Below are 25166 nucleotides of genomic sequence, written 5' to 3' on the forward strand. Positions count from 1 at the left end.
TTTAAAACTAAACAAATAAGTATTTTGGCATAATAACACTATATTAAGCGCTGCTTGATTATACAGTAGTTCCTGGTTCTGTTGCCAGTAATGACTCACGTGTGCCACCCTCTGGTACATGCGCAAATAACAGCTGTCTACAATCTCCTCAGACGCAGATTGAATCACTGCTGCTAGTAGAAACGATGCTGTCTGCGGGTAAAATCGCTTTTAATTCATGGAAATTCCGCTGCTATTTTGTAGGAATTAGGAGAGTAGCTTTTTTAGTACCCCAAATGTCCTTTCTTAATCTTTTCTCACGTAACGGGATGTTCGCTGTCTAGGTAGCGTAGGGGAACTCCCACTGCCAACGCCCCAAGTTCAGTCAGGCAAATTAAGAAAGATCACGGCGTTAGTCAACATGTAGGCCTATTTTAAAATAAACTAATATGTAGATTGTAAACATTTTAAATGTTGTGTTTTTATTTTTTAGTAAAAAATTAGTTAAAAATAAAACAAAATAATCTGTAATACCATAAATTAGCCACTAGATGTCTGTATAGCCCTTTACATAAATATATATTCAGGCCGGTGTGTATATTTTGCAAATATAGTTTTTTTTTTATAATATTTCTTCTTGCTTGACTTTATTTATATACGTGACCTTGAAGTAATCCAAAAGTAATCAGTTACATTACTTTCATATTATAGTACTTGGATTACGTTACTGAATACTTTTTTTATGAAGTAACTTGTAACTGTAACGGAATACATTTTTAAAGTAACCCTCCCAAGCCTGATAAGAGGTAATGAATACGAATATAAATACTGTTCGTTTTCTCACACAAACCGCTCGTTTCGTGTCTTAAGCCATCAATGTGTACTTACGATGGGGAATTGTTTAATTTGGACGATGGGGAATTGTTTTAATTTGGACTCTGTGCATGCTCTTTGAGACAGTGACCACAGACCTGCATTAAATGACTGAAGACAAGAACGGTTTGACCTAAAAATATCAAAATTGAAACTACTGCGGAAAAAAAGACACCTACATCTTGGATGCCCTTGAGGTAAGCTAAAACATACCAAAATTTAATTTCAAAGTGAACTATCCCTTTAAGCACCTATTAGACTGCGCCATCTAGAGTTTCATGACATAACTTTTTATTTCGCCAATTTTGCCCTGTCATTCTGAGAGAGAAATAATAATAATAATAATAATAATAATATTTTAATGACTATAATTATTTTATTATAGTTTAAGTGTGTGAACCCTGTTCTAGTATACCCTTATATAGAAAATGACACTGTATAACAGGAAGAACCCACCTACACCCAGCTGGATTCGGAGAAGAATCACACAAAACATATAACGATCACAGACGACTAGTTCATGCATGATTGAAAAATTAGGCAAACGGAGGAAAACGGAAAGGAATAAAGAGAGTCAGATTAGAAGTGCTGACAAATCCGATTGCATTGACATTTCTTTTTCCAAGGCTGGCTATTTTCCCACCCTAATCTCCCCTAAGTGCACTCTTCAGCCTCTGGATTCACAGTGATTCAAGAAACAAGGATCAAGATGACACAATCTGGCAGGATATCTCAGAACACTCTTATGGATCAGAACACCTCTCACAAATTGCAGAAGAGTGGATCAATAGCCTAGAACCACATAAAGCCACTTTAAAACAAAATAAGAAACTGTGTGAAAGTCACAGCAACGGAGTGAAAGGGCGTTAGGAGGCGACGGCTAAACATGGTCTAATCCAATTAGTGACAATTAGTTAAATGTAGAATTACATGTCTGATTTTCTAAGCGCATATCTGAGGAGAGACGGGAATTAATAGTGTGTCCTGTGGTGCGGCATGTTTCCAAATCAAAAAGCCTGCAGGAGGTGGTGAAGCCTGATGTTATCAAAGAATGTGCATGCAGGAGATTTTCTTCTCTGGCTTCTGCTATTCTCCAAGCAGCCCATCAGAGCCAATCTGCACTGCTGTGGCCTCTTCATGGCAGATTGACTATGTAAATGAGGCCTGTGGAGAGCGGAGGGGCCACAGGAGAACAGGGAGCGGGGACCGGGAGCTCTCTCGCAGCGCAGGATTCATGGGATATGAGTGAAGAGCAGAACTTTATGAAGGAGAAAGACAAAAGTTTTGTGCAGTACCTGAGGCAGGGCCTGGATCACAGTGTCAAGCAGAGCTCGCATTCCCACGGCCATCTTTAGTAGCTTCAGCACTAAAAGGAGAGGAGAGCCAGCTTATACACAATCTGATCAGAATACAATTTAAATGGTACTTATTTATTTGATTTGATTTGATTTTTTTTTTTTTTTTTTCTCGCTTGTGTGTAAATGGCAATACTGATACTGATAACCCAATCATTATTTTCATGGTATGTCCAATTGTTGGCCATAACATGAAACTAATGATTGGGTTATATCAGTATTTCCATAACATGAAAATACTGATACTGATAACCCAATCATTATTTTCATGTTATGGCTAACATTGGACAATATTAAAAATAGTAAATAAAATCAGTGTATTCAGGCATCACAACATTATCATGTATAGCATGAAAAATTGATTGTTATCAAACTATTATTGTTTTAAAAGATTGAATAAGTGAGATTACCAAAAAAGTATCTAAATGTAAAAATAGGGAAAGTGAGCATTCACAATCAAATATTCAGTATCGACTGATATACAATACTGAAAAGTTTGGGGTTAGATTTTTTTTTTTTTTTCAATTTTCTTTGAAAAAAAAAATTCTCACAAAGGCTGAATTTATTTGATCATTTATTTATAAATAATAATATTGTGAAATTGTAATACCATTTAAAAGATTATGGGCCCTATTTTAACGTTCTGAAACGCAAGTGTCAAGCGCAAAGCGCAAGTAACTTTGTAGGCGGGTCTTGGGCGCTGTTGCTATTTTCCCGGCGGGATAAATGACTCTTGCGCCCGGCGCAAATCTAAAATGGGTTGGTCTGAAGTAGATTCATTATTCATAGGTGTGGTTTGGGCGTAACGTGAAATAAAATCAGAGAGTCATCTCACATTCCCTTTAAGAGCAGACACACTTTTTCCATAGCGGATTGCTATTGTAACGGCGGATTTGCCAGGCGCGCGCCAGGAGCGGTTCACAGCCGAGGAGACTGACGCTCTCGTCACGGCCGTAAAAGAGAGAAGTTACATTGAAATGGAGAAACCCACCCAAATTTACTTCGGTTAAACAGGAATATGATAATTTGGGTAAATGTGTAAGCTAGATGTATGCTTTTAGTAAATTGTCTGTCTGTCTATCTATCTATCTATCTATCTATCTATCTATCTATCTATCTATCTATCTATCTATCTATCTATCTATCTATCTATCTATCTATCTATCTATCTATCTATCTATCTATCTATCTATCTATCTATCTATCTATCTATCTATCTATCTATCTATCTATCTATCTATCTATTGTAATAATGTATGAAAACTGCTGCTTCTGTGTAGATGAGAGAATCAAAGTGCGTGTTGTGCACACGCTACATTGATTATGGCCAAGCATGCGCCCTTAAAATAGCATATGAATAATATGCGCAACGCGACTTTAAACTATTTTTTCCTGGTTAGTGGCGCGATTGTTTTCTAAACCTGCAAAATAGCATGAAGGAACGTTTGCGCCTCCTCTTTGCGCTGAACCGCCCAGGGAGCGCAAGTGTATTTCCTAACTTACCGACGTGCGTCTGTGGAGGGAAAAGCGCGCTTTGCGCGGGTGCAAAATAGGAATGATACATGCGTCGGTGTACAAAGTCAATTGCGCTGGGTGCAAGATAGGGCCCAATATTTTAATATTTTTAAGTTTGATATATTTATTTTTTTCCTATGATGGCAAAGGGGTTGTCAGCTAGAATATTTTAACCTTGCATGTAAAATGTAAAAACTAAAATAAAAATACAGACACCAGACTTTATCAGTCCCACCAGGATATAACTTTTTTCTTTTTCTGCTGATTTTTGCAATAAAAATGACTAATTTTGTGCTGGTAATTTCCAGAAATTTGTGCAAAATGTGATTTATTTTATAATTAGGATACCACATTTACCATATTATGAATCATGTTAGATGCACAGTAGTCATACATGACATTAGGACATTGTTGATTTTGTGTTGTATTCAGTGATCACGGAATCGCAAAAAAATAATTACCAATACAGGTACATTCAATTTATTACAAATAGGAGTAAAACTAAAGCATGCTTCTAATTTTGACAAAAGTGGCATTTGAGAAAAAAAAAAAAATAAATTACCTTTATGTTCAAACTGTGAAACTCAAACTGTGACTCAATCTTTTATCAGAGCCCTGATTGGACAGAAATAAATGCGACTCACTGTTTCTTTAAAAGTGGCCAGTGGAAACTAATTCTCGTGTAATTTTCTCAGTGGTCAGATCACAGAGAATGGTATTATTGGGGTCGTGCACTACACACACGGAGCTTTAATGACGGTCGTTCAGCCATGGAGGAGATGCCATTGTGGAGGTTTGGTTAATTGCAATCAGGCCCGTAAGAGGATGATGCCTGTGACTTTCATTACAGGAATGTCTGAATGAATCCAGTAGGAAATAGGCTGCGAATACGTAAAGGCATACCCTTACTCGCACATGCACACACACACAAACACGCTCGCGGGCACACACACCTGATGAGAACACAGACATCTGAGCAGGTGTGTTTGCTTGGCCATCTCTGTTGAGGGAATAATCAATAAAGACTCGCCAAGCAGCTATTTCATTAGAGGAAGAATAATCGTTCCAAGCAGACATGCACCCCAGCTTCCTACACTGTGTGTGTTGTGAGTGTGTGTGTAAGAAATAAGAGTGGCTGTGTGAACTGAATTTCTCATTACAGCCATCTGGACTCTTTCAACACAGACTACGGCTTCTGCTGAGCAGTCTGTGAAACAACAGAGATCCCAAGGGTGACACACACACAACCGGGTCTGATCTACTGAGGCTAACAGGAGGAGCCGCTGAGGAGTGTAAACTTTCACAGGGAAGAAAAATGGACCATGGTTGTATGGAAGATAAGATGGAAGAGAATACAAACCCCGAGCGATACGCAGCACTCTCATGATGCGAATGATGGTTGGGTTGATGGGAAGGGAAGCGTTGACCTCGATTTCCTCCAGTGTTATGCCCATTATAGACAACAGAACAATGGCAAGATCCAACTGGTTCCACCTGTGTAAAGACACGTTATGTTAATTAATATATCAGAATAATAACTTTTATTCAGCAAGGATGCATTAAATTGATCGAAAGTGACAGTAAAGACTTTTACATTGTAAAAAAAAAAAAAATATATATATATATTTTGAACTGAAAAAAGTTGTATATATATTTTCTATATATATATTTCTTTCTTTACCAAATCACCATATTATTGGAATGATATCTGGAGTAATGAAGACTGGAGTAATTCCTGCTGAATTCAGCTTTGCCATCAAAAGAATACATTTGATTTAAATATACTAAAATAGAAAACAGTCATTTTAACATTATAATAACATTTCACAATACAATGATTTTACTGTATTTTTTATCAAATAAATGTCCTTTTCTGAATAAATGCAGCTTTGGTGAGAATAAGATAAGTCTTTCAAAAATATAAAAAAAATCTTACCAACCCCAAACTTTTTTCTTTCTTTTTTTTTTACATGGTAGTGTACTGTATTTACATGAATGTTTTATTTACCTTCTTTGGATTAAGATTAAACTAAATTGTTTATAATTTAGTTTTCTTGTCAATTTATTTTGTATTAATGTTGTGTACTGTGTTGTCAGATTGGCAAAAAGCTGCAACAAAACTACATTACCCACAATTCTCTGTGACAGCACACAAAATGTTACATTTTTAATAGAAAATATAAAAAATATATATTAAAAATACATTGTTAAAGCATCAACTGCACGCCTAATGTGCATCCTTTATTTTGTTGTACCAAACTGTCTTAGTCAACAAGCAAAAAAGACAGAAAGAAATATGAAATTGCCCAATATGTTAATTTTTAAAATTACTTAACAATAAAATCACAATATGCCTTCCTCAGTCTTACAACTTCAGAAAAGGACTTGAAGGTAACGTTGTATCCTTCAAAAGCATGCAATACAATTCCAAGAGTCAAAAAACTGAGTCTCTTTGATCAAAGAATCATCATTTTGAGCAAATAACCCTTATTTGACCCTGGATGTTACTCTTTTCCAGCAAGCTTCTCATCATGAGCATTGTCTAAATATGGCTTCAAACTTTGCTGCTAACTTTAAATAACTCCCCCTGAGGGTCAAATATAACACTGTCATGGGTGAAGTAGAGCCTAGAGCCTGTTTTAGGACACCTCAATTTGCTGGGGCCTGCAGCCATAAGAGGTGTTTCATTAGAAATGTTGGGAAATTGAAGTCAAATTATTACACAGAGCATTTCTACATTTTTCCCACCGCTTCATTTGCTAAGGGGCCCATGATCAAAGTGCACTTCTTTCCTCCTGCAGACTTGGAGCGTGTTGCAAGAAAGAACAAGTCAAAGTAACAGAAAGCCATTTCAAATGTTGTAAATCAATAAAAAAGAACAGCATGTTCTAAAATGTTTAACATAGGGCCTTTGGTGAGAGATTCGTTTTGAAATCATAACAATTATGTTATGTCAAAGTTTTCATTAGTATGCAAATAGCTGCTTTACATTTCCCTACTTATTATGCGATTGAAAGAAAAAGCTGATAATATGAGAACTTCTAATGGCCTATCAACTTCACTAAAGGGTCTAATTGACATATTGACTGATTATTCAAGACTAATTAAATGAGTAATGGATCACTTAAACTCTATAAAGAAAAGATGTTAAATTGTGCCTACACATATAAAACTGTAACATTGGACATTTAGCACTTCTTTGTCACTAATTTAAGAGGAATAAATGTAATTTAAGAGTTCTTGCTGTTTAAGCCCCAGGCAGTGTGATTTGATGCATGCTTCAATATGGGTTTCTTTTACCAAAACCACAAGTGATATAAATTCGGTTCTTGTTTTCCACCACAGACGCCAGTGCATTCAGCCCTCGATGTGATTCTGACGGTCAGAGGCAAACCAATGAATCTCAAAGCTGTGATATCATTTCAAAGGATGTGGCTTTAAGACTACTTAAAAACCCTATTGTGTTTACACACACACAAAAAGAAAAGAAAAAAAAAGAAAACAGAAATAGGGGCATTGGGGCACCTCCATGGGAATGGCTTTACTTTAAATTTCTAATTTGAGAGGGTCAAGTCTACTACCTGTCCTTGAAGAAGCGGCGGAATCCAAAGGCAACAAGCTTGAAGACAGACTCCAGCACAAATATGATTGTGAAAATGTAGTTGCAGATCTTCAGAGCCTCATCCAGGACCTGTTAAAGCAGAGAAGTTGCAAAGAGAATGTAACAGTGAAAGTACAAGCGTATTTCTACTCCTTCAGAACAATAAATAAACACACAAACTGTGGTCTATGAATGACCAAATAGGTCAATTCATAGTCAATCTGTGGAAAAGACGATGAGTTATTAAAGGTGGTTATTAGCACAACGAAAACAGTCAGTGGACATTGCCAGGGATCTAGCCTTCCCTCGTCCACCACACAGTAATTAAGTCCAGGCTAAGTGTGACGACACACCAGAAAATCAATTGATTTTGTTCACGGAATAAGTGTTAGTGGTCAAAGCCTAACAATCCCCTTTGCTCCACTTGCTTCAATGTTTTGCAGGCCACCCGGGCTCTAATTAAAACAGACTGCACAGGTGAGGTCACGGACCTCCATTAATGATGGGTGAAAAACCTGGGAATCATCCCAACAGAGTTGACTAGGGATTGTAAACACTAGTTTTGATTTGAAGAGAGATACCATACCATACATACATACTGTACATACATACATACATAGTACATATATACATATAGACAACCAGTTGAAATAATCATTTTTATAGTGATCTTTTACCATCAAAAGTGACCTTTGTCATAAAGGAATGAAAAGAACATATTACACCACCCAAATTATTCACAGAAACCAATGTAAACTCCCAGAGCTTTCTGCTAACTCTTATTATTTTAGTCCTCCATTGAATATTCATGAATTGTCTCTATAGTGTTATGCGAGGGGGAGAGACTGATGAGGGAATATGCATACATTTCAGTACATACACTACAGTGTGGTTTATTTTGGTGAGGCATTTCTCTCATAAGGCTTTTTTATACACAGGCAATGGTATAAAATGTCCTGGAGCAGCACAATGAAAGTGCAAATAGTATAATAATATAGAGAAAATTATATACTCACCGCTATGATATAATCAAAATGCAGTACAGCAAAAAGAGTACATAAACATTAGCTGCCTAATCAGCAAATATTATGCAGAATCATAAAGTGAGATAGCGTTGAGTTGAACTTACAATAAAATTGTCTGCAGTTACATATCCAGTGAGTTTATTCCTTAATGAAATATCAACAAGCGCATGCACTCTCTCTCTGCTCTACTACCTTAGATTGCTGGTAGTGCTCCATGGACATGGTGATGACATTGAGGCCGATGACTATCGTGATGAACAGGTCCAGATATTGGCTGGTGCACATCTTGTGGATGAGAAGCCGTGTAGGTGAGTAATCGGAGTAATACGGTTTACTCTGGGCTTCTGAAATACCATGGGAACAGGGAGGAAGCATGAAATAACTGTACTGAAACAAACATGGTTTTGTACACACACATGCCCACACTGAGAAAAGAGGGGGAGAGGGAAATAACCAGTCGATAAAGAGAAGTAGCTACGAGATAGAACATATGTGTATAAGTTCACCCAGGAATGAAAATGTACTTGCTCATTCTCATGTTGTTCAAAAACCTGCCTGACTTTATTTCTTCTGTAAAACCCTAAAGGAGAATTTCTGAAGACAGAGCTGGTCGCTCTGTACCAATGCAATATTAAATGTTAATATTATAATTGGTCTGGTGTCTGGAGCTTTCAGTCTCTAAAAATGCTGCAAAGTACAATAAAAATATAAAACTGGCCCATATGACTTGTGTATCATATTAAAGTTTTAATATGATAAAGTAAAGCAGTAAAGACTGCTTTGTGTGAGGAATCAGAGGTAATCACTGCAAATGAATAATTAAGTCAGTGAGTTGAATGTGAGAACTGGATCAGTCCAAGTTGTGAGAGAATAATTCAGATTAGTTTTATGAACTGGATCAGCCACTGATTGCACTCAAAATAATGTTTCATTTACAAATCTTACAAAACTTTTCAGCGAGTAACAATAAATTGGATTTCGTATGACTTGTAATAGTGGATGAGTTGAATGGACCACTTTTATGATATTTGGTGCTTTTGATGAGCTATAACATTCTTTGAAATTTCTCTTTGAATCGTCCAGAAGAAAGTCATATGGGTTTTGAACTAAATGAGGGTGAGTAAATGACAATTTTCATTTTCGTGTGAACTTTTCCTTTAACTGTTTCTGCGTTCGATGCCAAATCAAAGGCAGAGGAGGCCAGATTGCGGGGCCACTGTGCCTGAGATCTGCTCACTCACAGATACCTTAATAAAACAAATTGTCCTATTACATCATGGACATTCTAATGAGATTCCCTAAAATATTAACGAATCTCCATTCCACAAGGACGGACTTGTGCATACGCTTGTCTTTCTGATCCATTTTTATTCTCTGTGTTTTTCCTCTGTTGTTCGTTGAGGACAGAGAGGACTGAAGGGATGGCAGAGCAGCAGGGGTCCGGGGGGGCTTATCATCTCGAAACACTGTGAGCGGCAGCTGTGTTCCCTGTGGTCCTGTCAGCCCATTAGCCAGGCTTTTCTTGGCACCAGCACTGGACTGAAGGAACAGGTGCTGGATTCAACCTTTTCTTTTTTATATATAATGGAGCCACATCAGCAGTATTTGTTTAATCATCCCCACTGGATAGTGAATATGAGTATGACTCATCTAGAACATGTCCAAATTATTTGCTTGTTAAAGGTGAAGTAATTTTTTGGACATTAATCTCAGTTTAATATGTAGAGATTTCTACAAGTAAGCCATTGTCTGTGTTTGTGCGTTCAATACAGACTTTGAATTAGCTTTTATTTTATGTTTTCAGATTTAATTTTACTTTTAGTTTAAGTTTTAGTATTTTGTAATGTGCTTTTGCCAATTATTTTCTTCTTTTGTTTTAAATAGTTCTATTTAGCTTTAATTTATTTTTATTTCAGATATAGTTTTAGTAATTTTAATACTTCAACTTCAACTTATTTTATTTCATAAAGATTTCTAATTTTCATTTAGATCTTTTGATATTTATATATTTTATTTCAGCTTGATTTCAATTAAAGCTGCAGTCCGTAACTTTTGACGCTCAAACGGTTGCATGCATCTTGCGGAAGAACATTGTAGCCGGAGCTAATTCTCTCTGTTTATGTCTATGACGAGTCACGCAGGTACTGGCCAACTCCGCAGCGGTACAAACCGTACCAGTCTAAAATAGTCAGAATATAAACACTTATTATAGGTGTACCGTAGTGATTCAGGATAAGACAAAAACACGGTTTGGAAAATGGATTCATGATGTACTCGCTTATTATATAAATTTTTTACATTTTGAACACAAAAAAAGTTACAGACTGCAGCTTTAACAAAAGCGATTTAGTTAACAATAATAACTCTGGGAGTGACTCTTTCAGCAGGTTAAATAGACTATTAAATAGACATTTTGTCTTAATGAGTGAGTCAATGATTCAATCAATCAACTGATTTGTTAAAAAAAGCCAATTCATTCCGGAACAAAACAAGTGACTGGCTGAATTTGAAACATACTAGCATACCACTCCCCCACTACTTGGTATATGGCAAAAATAGTAGTATTATAGTAGTAGAAGTAGAATATAGTAAATAGTAGTAGTAATAGTATGCTATTTTGAGTATGCTAAGTCATTGAATCACTGACTCAACCGATTTCTTTGAAAACACTGAACAAAACGCCACTACTGTTTTCTGCTCACAAACATGCAACAATTCTGTTTTTGACTTTGTTTGGAATTGTTTTCGTTAGCAAAAAAAAATTAATAAAAAAAAAAAACCTGGAAAAATATCTCAGATGTTAGTTACTTAATATTAACTTGTTTATTTAACGTATAAAAGCAATATCACACTCGTACACTCAGCACACCTTCGTCGTGTCCTATTTATTAAATATGCATGTGACGTATATGGGGTCACTCTGCTTTGATTTCTTAGGACAAGATGTCAGCAACGCTGGTTCTGCGGGTAATTACTAAAGGAATCTTCTAACCCATCTGGCTTTAATTCTGCTAATTGAAGCCATGCTCCTGGTGTTTTTAAATGTGCTGACTCAACATTACCTTTGCTTTTTCATAATGTACAGCTTATGAATCTTAAATATCCAGATTTGGCAAAACATTGCCACTTTAGTTGTTATTTATTTATTTATTTAGCCTATTTATTGTTATTTTTACGACTCCTAGGATCTAACACAATCTGCGATGAGGTCAATGTTCTGCTCTTTAACCCATGTGTTCTAAATTAATTTATTTGGGCAGCAGACAACAGTATCCAGGGGGGCAGCAAACAAAACCATTCATTGGGAACGAAAACAGTTGCTGTGTAGACTGCCCCAGTTTTAAAGGTGCTCAATTACGGAGGACAGTTGAGATGGGAACAGGTGTACAGTATGTTCACAGCCTGGTTTTACAGTCGACAGGTCAGCTCCCATAGGACACCCCCACTCGACTACATCCCTCCTATACCCTCTGTAGTGAGACTCTCTCCCTTTGTGCACTTTCATTCAAAAAAAGCCTGACTTGTCAGAGGGACAAAACTCAGTTTTATTTTGCGTACATTGCTAATTCCAATCCTCTTAAACACAATAATAATACTAATAAATTAGTGACAGAGGGAAAGCAGTCTCCCATAACCGTATGAGTACCGCACCTGAGTACCGCACTGAGTTTAACGGAAGAGTTTCATATTAGATGGCCTTTTGTGCGCCCCCCCCCCCCCAAAAAAAAAGAAAAAAAAGAAAAAAGAAAATAAAATAAAAAAAGTTGGGAGAAATGGAAGGTCTTGGCATCCTATTTACTGGATAATGGATTGAACTTTTGTTTCCTAGTGGCAGCGGTGCCACTCTGATGTCATGCCATTGCAATGGGTCCAACTAATGTCCACATCAGCCAAATCAGCTTTAAAAGAATTTAAAGAGAAGGAAAATGGATTAAAACTATTTTTAACCAACACAAGAATGAAATAGCGATGGAGAATGTGGGTCTGGGACCTCTCCATCTCTGTCTCTATTTTTGTGGCACAAGCTAATGATACCATGACTATGATTTAATGAGACATTCTTTGCTTAGATGGCAATTTTAGCCCATTCCGATTCCATCTATGAATACATTTGAGAATGACGGTCAGATTATTGGGTGAGGCAATTGAAGGTTTTGGGCTGAATGATACCACATTTGAATCTAGCCACAAAACACTAGTCGCCCACCAGTTCTGGAAATGTTAACTGTTAAAACTCAGTGCAATACCCGTCAACCCCCAAAAAGGAGGGTACGACAATAAATGTCTTGGCCTTTTCGACACATTGAGACTTCATGCTGGTCTTGATGCTTTCAACATGATTTTGGCTTTGCCGCAACTCACGTGCACTTGGAGGGGAAAAAAAGTTCTTAAAAGTAACTTTAAATTGAGGAACTCTGGACCCCATAAAATTATTTACTAATGGCAAATGCATGAACACCCTACTTTTTAATATTTGCAAAAAGTATACTACTGATAGAGCCATCACGAAACAAGATGCTGAAATATATATTTATATACATGTACACTTATATGAATACACATTATACATTAAAAATGTAAATAAATAAATAATCCAGTAATCAAATGTACATGATTCTTATTTCTTTTCTTTTTTTGGTGAATCTTCCTATCTTTTAGGGGGTCCAAAGTCCTTTCAAAATATTTTAACAATGCACAATAGAGAAGAGAGAGGTTGTGGAAGGTGTAAATCCAAGAAATTAACCATATAGCAGCTAGTACCTCAGAAGCTAAGTCAGTTGGGAAATACAGACAAACGTTGGTCCATTTTCAACATTATTTATACTCTACAAACACCATAAAAATGTGCACACACAAAAAAGAAAATTGTTTCTTTTGCTTTTCTTTTTTTTTTTTTTTAAATAATAGTTGATCATTTTTAAGGTCTGAGGGTTAGGGTCTAAATATGGACATCAACAATGTTCTGATGTTGATTATTCATGTTAAGGTTGACATATCCCTAGGGTGAACAAACTACACCACTAAGAAATATGTTCGAGAAATATCTGTCCATTATGCAGACATCATGAGTCATGTGGGGTGAAAGTCATGAGCACTGGGGAATTGTGGGCAGTGGGAGGACTAGACTGTTATTTAAAGGAAGAGCCAGAGAAAAATTCTAAAGCCTGCATGGCAAAATGTCAGACAAAAATAGAAAGGGGAAAAAGCAAAGATGATAAAAACAGCCATCTGAATAGGGAAGGCAGCAAATTGCTGCTTTCTTTGCTCTAAGCCGAATGGTTTTTAATTGAGGCTGGTTTTACACCCCTGAAGTGCATGGTCAATGAGTTGCTCCAAAAGTAATGAGTCGATATCTGCTGGACATACTGCTGATGCACCCAAATGTAAAAATTCGTTTGGCAGATACACTGCTTTTTTTTTTTTTTTTTTTTTTGGCACAATATGCCAGCACACACAGAGTCAAAACCAACAGGAAATGACAGACTAAATGCCTTCTTAAAACTGGTGCAATATTGGAAAATAACAGAGGAGAAGGAGAATTTTAAAGCAAAAAAAAAAAGTATATATATATATTATAAGAGAAATAAATAAATCATATATTCAGTAATGGGAGAGCATGGTAAAGAAAATACATTCATACACAAACACCAGCAAACATATACGGTAGGATAGACTAGGGTGAGACAAAAAACACAGACACACATATAATATATCATGCTGGCAGACAAATCACACTTTCTTTCTGAGTCTGACTTGAGCAAGATGGGCCATCTGAGATGGAGGTAGAATGGCAGAGGCTTGGTGGATGGGCAACGGTGATGATGTGCAGAGTGCCGCGAGAGTGATGTCATTCTATATTACTCAACATGAGAGGTTAGTTAAAATGCCTGGCATATCTGACAATCAAAACCTGTTCTCATTTGACCTAATATGTTTGGTTTTTGACAGTCAACCCCTGTTTACAACACAAAAGGGAAAAATAATCCCATAAGTTTTTCATGGTAAAACCTCCAAATGCAAACACTGTTGGTCCAGAGAGAGCAACTGCATATTTGAATCATAAAAAGAAAAAATAGAAGGATCACTTTTATCACTTTCAGCTCATACTTTTCAGTCTTGCATGAAAAAATAACAAATCTATGGAAGCTTGTTTCCGCCACAAAAAAAAAAAAAAAAAAAGATAATTGCGACTTTTTATCTCACAATTGCGAGTTTACATCTCGCAATTCTGACTTTATTTCTCAGAATTGCGAGATATAAAGTCAGAATTGCGTGTTTTAAAGTCGCAATTGCGTGTTATAAAGTCAGAATTCTGAGATATAAAGTCAGAATTGCGTGTTATAAAGTCAGAATTCTGACTTTTTTTCTCGCAATTGCGACTTTATATCACGCAATTCTGACTTCATATCTCAGCATTCTGACTTTATATCTCAGCATTCTGACTTTATATCTCAGAATTCTGACTTTATATCACGCAATTGGGAGATATAAAGTCAGAATTGCATGATATAAAGTCGCAATTGCGTGTTATAAAGTCAGAATTCTGAGATATAAAGTCAGAATTGCGTGTTATAAAGTCAGAATTCTGACTTTTTTTCTCGCAATTGCGACTTTATATCACGCAATTCTGACTTTATATCTCAGAATTCTGACTTTATATCTCAGAATTCTGACTTTATATCACGCAATTGGGAGATATAAAGTCAGAATTGCATGATATAAAGTCGCAATTGCGTGTTATAAAGTCAGAATTGTGAGATATAAACTATTCTGAGGTAAAAAAAAAAAAAGTCTGTCTTTTTTCCCCCCCTTAGAATTGGACTTTATATCTCACAATTCTGAGAAAAGATGTCAGAATTGCGAGATATAAACTCGCAATTATGTGTTATAAAGTCAGAATTGCGTGATATAAAGTCAGAATTCTGAGATATAAAGTCAGAATTGCGTGATATAAAGTCGCAATTGCGAGAAAAAAAGTCAGAATTCTGACTTTATAAGACGCAATTGCGACTTTATATCTCGCAATTCTGACTTTATATCTCAGAATTCTGACTTTATATCACGCAATTCTGACTTTATATCTCAGAATTCTGACTTTATTTCACGCAATTCTGACTTTATATCTCAGAATTCTGACTTTATTTCACGCAATTCTGACTTTATATCTCAGAATTCTGACTTTATTTCACGCAATTCTGACTTTATATCTCGCAATTCTGAGAAATAAAGTCAGAATTGCGAGATGTAAACTCGCAATTGTGAGATAAAAAGTCGCAATTATCTTTTATTTTTTTTATTTTGTGGCGGAAACAAACTTCCATACAAATCAGCTATTCGGTTATAAAAATGAATTTGCAAGCTACAGTTTTAAAGTAGCTTCGCCAACACTGGTTGTTACTTATGTTGTACTACTCTACATTTATAAGTCGTTTTTTGATAAATGCATTAATCTGGCCATGCATTAAGGTCTGGTCACATTAGCGAAATTTAGGCAAAAACTTGGTGAGCAAAAAAGTAAATTTACAAAGTACAGCTCACACATATGCGACTTTCAAGCCAAGCAGCAATTTCTTGGTCAACGCAGCAAATTTGTAAAATCTGTAAGGGGAAATCTTGTCTGATTGCATGGATTCCTCTAAAAATGACAAGATTTCGTCTGCGAAAAACCCTGCACATTTACTGCTTCTGCTAAGACAAACAAAATCTATATGACCATCACATAAACATCTATAATCACTGATACATTAGTTTCAAACACAGTGGTGCACAAGTGGTGCTACTTCAGCAGAATATCTCTACCTCTTCCCCTGTAATTTTCTCTCTATACAGTAGCTCACATGGCTTGTTTAACCACCCAGACAACGTTACGTCCCTCTCTCGGCTGGTATTTGTCAAGCCTCCACTCCCACATCATGACAAACAAGCCAGCCATATCAGTGCAAAATCTTACAAAAAGATCAAGTCGCACTAAGAGGTTACAGCAACTCTTGCAGAAGACTTAACTTTGTTCTCGATCTATTCTGTTAATAAACCTTCTCCCTATACAGAATGAACCATGAAGACCCATAAAGAGATTAGGTGCACTTCTTGCCAAAAGGCATGAGTCTGCTGAAATGTAGGACACTGTATGCATTTTAAATCAGAATCAAACTAAGTGGAATGTGTCTTGTACCCTCACCCGAGGTCGAAATTATTCCAGTTAATGAGCAGTTTTTATTTATATACAGTACATTTCAAAATGGTTACATGGACTTTATATAACCCACCCATGCATTTCTTAATCACAAATTGCTTTTAATATGCGCAATGTCCAAATGCAACACTATTATATGGAAGCTTGTTTCCGCCACAAAATAAAACATTTTTTAATGATAATTGTGACTTTTTATCTCACAATTGCGAGTTTACATCTCGCAATTCTGACTTTATTTCTCAGAATTGCGAGATACAAAGTCAGAATTGTGAGATATAAAGTCAGAATTGCGTGAAATAAAGTCGCAATTGTGTGTTATAAAGTCAGAATTGCGAGATATAAAGTCACAATTGCGTGAAATAAAGTCACAATTGCGTGTTATAAAGTCAGAATTGCGAGATATAAAGTCGCAATTGCGTGTTATAAAGTCAGAATTCTGACTTTTTTTCTCGCAATTGCCACTTTATATCACGCAATTCTGACTTTATAATACGCAATTGGGAGATATAAAGTCAGAATTGCATGATATAAAGTCGCAATTGTGTGTTATAAAGTCAGAATTGTGAGATAAACTATTCTGAGGTAAAAAAAAAAAAAAAAGTCCGTCTTAGAATTGGACTTTATATCTCACAATTGTGAGTTTATATCTCACAATTCTGAGAAAATATGTCAGAATTGCGAGATATAAATTCGCAATTGCGTGTTATAAAGTCAGAATTGTGTGATATTAAGTCGCAATTGCGAGAAAAAAGTCAGAATTCTGACTTTATAACACGCAATTGCGACTTTATTTCACGCAATTCTGACTTTGTATCTCGCAATTCTGAGAAATAAAGTCAGAATTGCGAGATGTAAACTCACAATTGTGAGATAAAAAGTCACAATTATCATTTAATTGTTTTTATTTTGTGGCGGAAACAAGCTTCCATACTATTAGAATGTCAACAGAGCTGACACATTAACTATCTAAAGGTAAAGGATCATTTCATGACATATATCGGAGCAAAAGTAATTCTTTCAGCTGAAAACTTTATGCCATCTGTTTAATTTGGGGGGCTGTTGCTTGCCCAAGTTACATAAAGAAGACTTTGAGTCATTTTCACTAGCAGTAGGAAGAAAGGAAATGGTGTTTGTAGCTGCCAGGTTACATAAGAGACCGTGCTGCCTTCTGCTGCCAAGAGTGGAGGTTACACGACACTTAGTAATTTCATTTTCTCCCTCTGTCATTCGCTGTCTCATTGCTCCCCCAGTATTAGTCGAGAGACTGTATACTAGTCTGCTGGAGATGAAAAGAAAGAGAGGTGGGTCATTTCCAGTTCTGCGTGGGTGCAGAAAGACAAATTGAATAAATGCTGAGCTCATATATGCTTGGTTAAGGCGAATTTTCAATCGGGGGATCGTTTTTTACACAAATGTAACTGTACATTGATTCTGCACATGGAACCCAATGAATAAGCCTGTAGATCTGCAGAATTAGAACATCCATCATTAATGACGTTCTGCAGCTCACATCCCAGGTTATTAATTAGGTACTTTAGCTAATTAGATTGCGCTTACAGCTATGAATAAGAATGTAGAATGCCAGAAAAGGTGAATTGAAAAAATGGCAGGGTCATTCTCCAAATATGATGAGCTTTCAGTCATTAAAAAAATTAAATATTCTAGATAGACCACAACAAAGAGATTGTTCTATAATCCAAAACAATATAGTCCCCTTCATATGGTACACAATTTATGACATTTATAATTGTTTATTTATAATTTATAAACAATAATTTTGAGCTAGGCAGCAAAATATATAATATAAATAATAATAAATGATACAAAGTAGTTACTATACTTGAAAATCCTAGGGTGTTTTTGTCAACAATAAATTTGTTTTGAGTTAGGCAGCAAAATATATAATATAAATAATAATAAATAATACCAAGTAGTTATACTTGAACATCCTAGGGTGTTTTTGTCATTGCCACTCTTGCTTTGGGCTTGCTCACTGGGGGGTTGTCTAGCACAAATTTCTTGTCCTTTTATCTTCTTTATTTTTACATTTTTTATTAAGCTGCTTTGGAACAATGTACAAAGCGCTATGTAAATAAATTGAATTAAATATTTACAAAGTAAAGAGTAAGAAGAATCTATTCTTCAGCGGTTGGTGATTTTTTACATTACATTGAAAAAGTTAATTTACTTCACTCTATCATTTGATGTTACATTATTTAAAATAAAAAAGGGTTGAATGACAATGTACTGTAATCATTACAATCACTGTATGCCAACTGCCAATTAGTATGCCTCATCAATTATATTTTTTGACATCTACGATTATTAATAATCAAGGTATTAATATATACAGACCATAGCTTTTATGGGAGAAAACTAAAATGAATTAAAAATGTCAACAAAAAAAAAACCCTTCTGTAGATTTCATCTGCGCTCATCAATGATGCACCATCAAGATTTTAAATGGATGGAAAAATGCAAACATCCCTTGATAGTCGCAGGATAATAATTAATACCATGCTGCAGCCTAAAAGGACTTACTGTAAATCAGATGTTACCTAATCAAGGACACCTCCAAATGATATGCCTTGCTAATATAGTGTGTCCGGGCAAACTGCTGGCAGAACACATTTCTGATGAGGCACCTCAGAGAACGGCTAATAAATGGCGACTGGGGGAGGACACAGGTAGAGGAGAGGCAGATGGTTTCAGCCCTACTGCAGTGAGATATGATTAACCAGCCCTTTGATCCCATACGCAAGCATACAGAGCGACGGCAGTCCAACAGGAGGGGAACAGAAGCTAATCGAAAGAGACATACTGATGGGGGGTAACACCCCCACCTCTCCCAAAAAGAAATCCAAAACAGAATTATAAAATATGCTGAGGCACTGTGTAACTGGACGGTTGAGTAATTAACAAATTGTCTTCTAATTAGAAGCAAAATGAAGCCTGTCATTTTTCATCCCAAATGCGACAACATAACTCAATCATTACGAACAACGCTGACGTGTGCGACTGTGTTTAATATATGGAAAAAGTGTGATCGATACACTCAGGGTAAAATATGTTAATTACACTTTCAGGCTAATCTGCAGAGCTCTCATGTTTGAATATATGAGCGAATACAACAACTATACAAAAACAATGGCCCTGTCCCAAACAGAACTCTAAGCCCTCTCAATCCTCCCCCAAGTCCACAACTTAAAATGCCGCTTTGACTGTCGTGTAGAATGTAGTCTGATGCGGAGCTCGCGGGCTCGGCACAAGTGTGAATCGAGGGCGCATATCAGCTGCAAAGGGAATGCTAGTGAGCACCCTTCTGAAACCTAAAATGGCAAATGTGACACCCTACTTACAAAGTCCACAAGACCACAAGTGCACATGAAGTGTGCCATTTGGGACAGGGACAATACCACTTCTTTTCCACCAACACGGTTCTGTTGCGGATATTCTCGAAACGCTCTGTGCATTTCCTCTGCAGAAAAGAGGGTTCCGTAACGGGAAGATTGGTTTAACTCCAGCCCTAAAAACTTGCTAGTCTGAAACAGAGCCGGGAAGCAGAGGGAAGAGAAATGCTGACGCTGTCTCGTTGAGCAATGAAATAATGTTGTGCTATATTGCTCTTTATAAAACTATGCATGTGAGAGAGACCCAGCGTGATAGATAGTGATAGAGCGAGTGAACCAATGGTTTCAGTTTCAATATATCTCTGAAAACAAAAGATGAGAGTACCGGGAGTTTATCCGAGGCGCCGTTTCGCTAGAATCACTCCAGATACCGTGAACAGTGGTGGAGGAAGTACTGAATCTCAGTACTTAAATAAAAGTACAAATAACCAGAGACATATTTACTTTAGTAAAAGTAGAAGTACCACAATGAAAACCCTACAAAAAAAAGTAAAAAGTACATGATTTTAAATGTACTTTAAGTAAATGTACTAAAAGTAAAAGTACTTGCATTACAATTTATTCTCTTAATGTCTATATTCTAATAATTAGGGCTGTAACAATATGAATCTGAAATCGTTACACTCAGATCTACAAACCTGTGTCGCGGTGAGAGAAGGCAGAATCGCGACACACCCCTTTTTTGAAGTTAACATTAGACAATACGTAGACCTACACCACAAAACTAGTTTTTTTTTTGTAATTCTGTGAATTACACTGCACAAACCAAAAGTAATACCCACCGGATGAAGGGTTGGCTCTCCACAGAACACAAAATATTTGTTTTATTTTATTTTTCGTGTTCCCATTTATGAGGAAAAAACAATGTTATGGACATGAGCGCTCTGAAAGCGGCACTAAAAGACTGCTTTAAAACTTTCACAGAGACCTCAAACAGAAAGCACAAAGCCTTTGTTTAAGTGAATTTCGTTTTGTATTAATTGTATCTTGTTTCAATGTATAATCAACCAATTGCCAGTATTTAATAAATAAGAAGTAAATATAGTAGAAAATAGATAATCACGACACGGAGGCACCGGCGTGTGAACTGAAGTGCGTCTCATAAATGAACCGAAACTCAGCGTATAAGGTAGCCTACTTGCCTCACAGACCTGATAAATATATCTTTAGACAACTTTAAATGTGTACTTTTAAACAGAACAATTTAAAACGAAAGAAAACAGACAGCTCTCTGCTTATCAGTATGAAATGCGCATTTCTCTCTGGCGCGTTCACTACTGCGAAGATTGCAAGGTCAGCATCGTCAACTTCATCTTTGCAGCCAACACAGAAAACACTTGTTTATTAATAAACAATTAAAATATCTCCTTGCTATATTTTACATATTCATTACTTTTGCCGGTTCTTTGTGACAGCTTAGGTGCTTTATTGGCAGCGCCACCATGAACGCACCAAAAACATGGAGATTTTCTTTCAATCCCTGTTTTGGCAGGGGAAAAACTGATAAGAAAATGTAACGAAAATGTAACGAAACGTTGTAGAAATGTAGTGGAGTAGAAAGTATAATAATTGCTGCAAAAAGTAACGAAATAAAAGTCAAAAGTATGCACTATTGATTCTACTTAAGTAAAGTACAGATACATGAAAAATTTACTTAAGTAAAGTAACGAAGTATTTGTACTTCGTTACATTCCACCACTGACCGTGAACAGCAAAACAGAAGTGCCGCACTGCCAGCAGAAACACCGGGATGCCCAATGTTTTTTTTAGACTGGATATAGTCAGGTAAACGACACATAGTAGCGCAACGTCACCGTTTGTTCTTCAAGTCTGTGGAAACACTAGCGCAAGAACACGAACCATTCTGGTGGAAAGGGGGGATATATCAACTACATTAGAAGTGTGTACAAGAAGACTTCCATACCGTAATCGAAAAGTACCCGAATGACCTACTGAAGATTCTGAAGTGCGCATTCGATGGACAATTTACTATCCCGTGATGAGACCACCGCAGAGGATTTGTGAATGTAAGTGAAGCGATGCAACTGACCGCTGTAGGTCACATGGCAATGACAACATGGCGGAAGTGGTATATGTCCAAATATCATTCATACTGCACACATTCTTTCTATATATAACATACTTTTTAAAGGTCGCAAAGTAAGTTTCAAACCAAATGTAGTACCTACTATATAGTATGCGATTTTGGATGCAGCAAGTATGTTTTTGTTTATTTTTTTGCTCATTTATTCCAGTGGTCTTGGATACTACACTGACACCTTCTGGTGTGGATGCATTACATATGATTATTAGCCGCTGCCATATTATTTCATTGCAAAAATTAATCACTTATATATAAGTATATATATATATATATATATATATAATTGTAAATAACTGATGTAAATTTATAATAATTATCACATTAGTAGTTGTACTCTTATAAGGAGTCTCCATCTAACAGTGGTATAGTAAAAAAAAAAATAAGGGGTTTTAAAATGGATAATTGAGAAAGAAAAAAAAAGATGTTTTGCTAGAACATTAGGTGAACAGGGGCAAGGAGGGACAAAAGAAAGTTGGAGAGAGAGAAAGAGAAGGAAAGAAACGAAAGGCAGGGAGGAAAGAAAAAAATGGGGTTCACGAGGGAGCTCGTTCACCGAGGCAGAACACAGACAGAAGGGGAAAGATAAGAGTCTCTCAGCTACACTGAGAACAAGTAAACATATTCCATGCACAAAAATATTCTGCTTTTTGGGTTACATAACTGCCAATTGTTTTTTTTTTTATTGTTTTTTTTTTTTTTTACTGTCATTGATATTTGTTTCTGCACAGAAGATCATAAGTTGGGAATGGATCCAAAAAATAAAATGCCATTTCGGTCAGGTTAACTTAATTTTCAATTACATATGGCTAATACTAGGGCTGCAACAACTAACAACTAACAACAAGCAGTAAAAGCATAAATTTTTTCATGAAACACATTTACTTACACTAGTTTGGAGTAATTTTATATGTTTTTGAAATAAATCTATTCTCTTCAAGGCTGCAATTATTTATATAGTAAAAAGTTATATTATTAAATATTATAATAAAAATATTATAATGCAAGCACTTCTAGAAAGCGAGTGTGTAAATGTCGCTATTACAGTTACATTTTCTTAACAAACATCAAATTTAGGTTTTAAATGGGGGTTAATTGAAACAACAGATGAATCGATAAATCAAAATAGCTGTTAGTTGCAACAAAAGCTTGAACATACTTGAGAAGTGCAGATATAAATCCGTATATAAACCCGTATAAGTTACTGTATCAGTTGAAATCATGTGGAGTAGCCCAGTACAGCAACATTTTCTTAAGTCAAAGTGGAACAAGTGTGCCACACAAACATTTCACTCACATAAGTCACAAATGAGTTTCAACACGTCATGCAGCCTCTGAACAACAGCACGGTGTGGTGTTGTGTTTAGCAAGTCAGTAACTTTTGATTATGGGGTAACATCACAAAACGAAGTGAATCACTATGCCACAACATCAAACTGATAAGAGAACTTTAAAGCAGACAGATCAAAAAAAGCTACAGACATAAACAGTGATACTCTTCCCTTCGAACAGTCAGCCACAGTGCGTCACATTGGGGGCAACATCGAGAGATCGGACCTATAATACCACCAAAGCACTTACTGCAGGCTGAGGTGAGTTCAACTTGATTCATCAAGAACTATAACCATATTAAAAAAAAAAATAATAACAAAAACATTTGCGTTTTTTCTATCTCTTTCTCTCTCTATCCATCCCCTGTGTGAGCTTGAGGCTGGGCTGGCTGGAACTATTGATGAGGTGTGGAAACCAGACAAACACACGTCCACAGACAATTCTTGTGTGGCCAGATCATATCTGATGAGGTGAGAACATGGGCGCTGATGGTGCCCTCCCACCCGGTGTCCCCACCCCCTCCCTCATCCCAAACCACCACCACCACCACGGTGAACACATAGACATGCCATATACAATCTGTACCTTGTGTGTGATCAGGACTGGACCAACTGACACCGGTCAGCATTATATCTAGAAGAACGAAACCATGTTAATCAGGTAGGGCAAGCAAGGAAACGGTGCTGAAACAGGATGGATTTTCTGGGAGAATATGCCAGTGGGTGTTCCAATTATTCTGAGTCCAAAAAAGAAATCCTTATTGTTGTGTGTAAACTCTAATACTAAATCTATTTATCCCGGCTGTTTAAACTCTAGATTATTAGTCCTAGATAGTTGTGGGCTTTGTGGATGGAAATATCTAAGTAAACTTATTCAGTTTATGATAACAGTCATACCAACAAGTTCACCTGAAAGGAACCACAACTTTTCTGCTCAACTTTTAATAGCAAAAGTCCACAAAGTTACCTCAGGATATTTAGATATTACGTTCAAAAAGAAGTTTCAAAATATTAATCGAGCCAGGGAAAGCTGACACACGGTTTAATCCCATTTCAACCCTAGAAACCTGACACATCCCGTCAGACATTCACGCCTACGGAAAATTAGATATGCAGCAAAAAGAAAAGATGAAGAACTGAGGGTAAAATGAAGCACTTTTCCCTCTCCAGCTAAAGCTGATGGCATGATAGCGCTATAAAACAAAAGGACACACTAATCAGCTAATGCGCAAATCAAATAAAGATCTTAATGAGAAAGTATGGTGTGATAGGACATTTAGAGGGGAATAAATTTGACCTCTGAACTGAGATTAAGTGATAAAAGTTGCTTGAGTTTTTGTGTCTGATCTTGTGGTCCGACTCAAATGTTATATAGTTATATAGTTATAGATCACCTATTTACATCTGTATTTCTCAAGGGCTTAAAAAAAAGAAATTCCCATTTTAACTGTTGCTTAAAGATCAAACATGCTGGACCAATGTCCAAGCCAATGTCGAAACAACAGCTAGCATCCACACAGAGATCCTAAATGAAGTTGCTTTAATGCTAACGCCTTGTGCTGAGAATAGCAGGAAGTGGAACCAAAAGAAAAGGTCAACAATACCACGCCGTGCATCCTGGGTAGCATTGGAGCAGGCAGGATGGATGTAACCGATTTGAGTGTGACAAGACTGGATTTTTATTTACTTCTCAGACTTCACTGCCCTACATGCAAGAGATGAGGAGGGTGGGCAGACCCCTGTGTCAGGGGTCCACCACACACCCTGCTCTCTCAGTAAGCA

General features: G+C 36.5%; 1 protein-coding gene across 1 annotated transcript in view; it reads right to left on the reverse strand.

The window, feature by feature from the left end:
* cacna1g (calcium channel, voltage-dependent, T type, alpha 1G subunit) overlaps window positions 1-25166 on the reverse strand; it is a 130097-nt gene that overhangs the window by 20713 nt on the left and 84218 nt on the right. Inside the window, exons 24-27 of the mRNA XM_081393280.1 lie at window positions 8541-8692; window positions 7304-7413; window positions 5083-5216; window positions 2148-2218 (exon numbers count right to left, since the gene is read on the reverse strand). Of these exons, the coding sequence (XP_081249406.1) occupies window positions 2148-2218; window positions 5083-5216; window positions 7304-7413; window positions 8541-8692 (467 nt within the window). The remainder of the gene's footprint in view (window positions 1-2147; window positions 2219-5082; window positions 5217-7303; window positions 7414-8540; window positions 8693-25166) is intronic.

This window comes from Scardinius erythrophthalmus (genome assembly GCF_964197995.2).
Source record: "Scardinius erythrophthalmus genome assembly, chromosome: 18".
NCBI lineage: Eukaryota > Metazoa > Chordata > Actinopteri > Cypriniformes > Leuciscidae > Scardinius > Scardinius erythrophthalmus.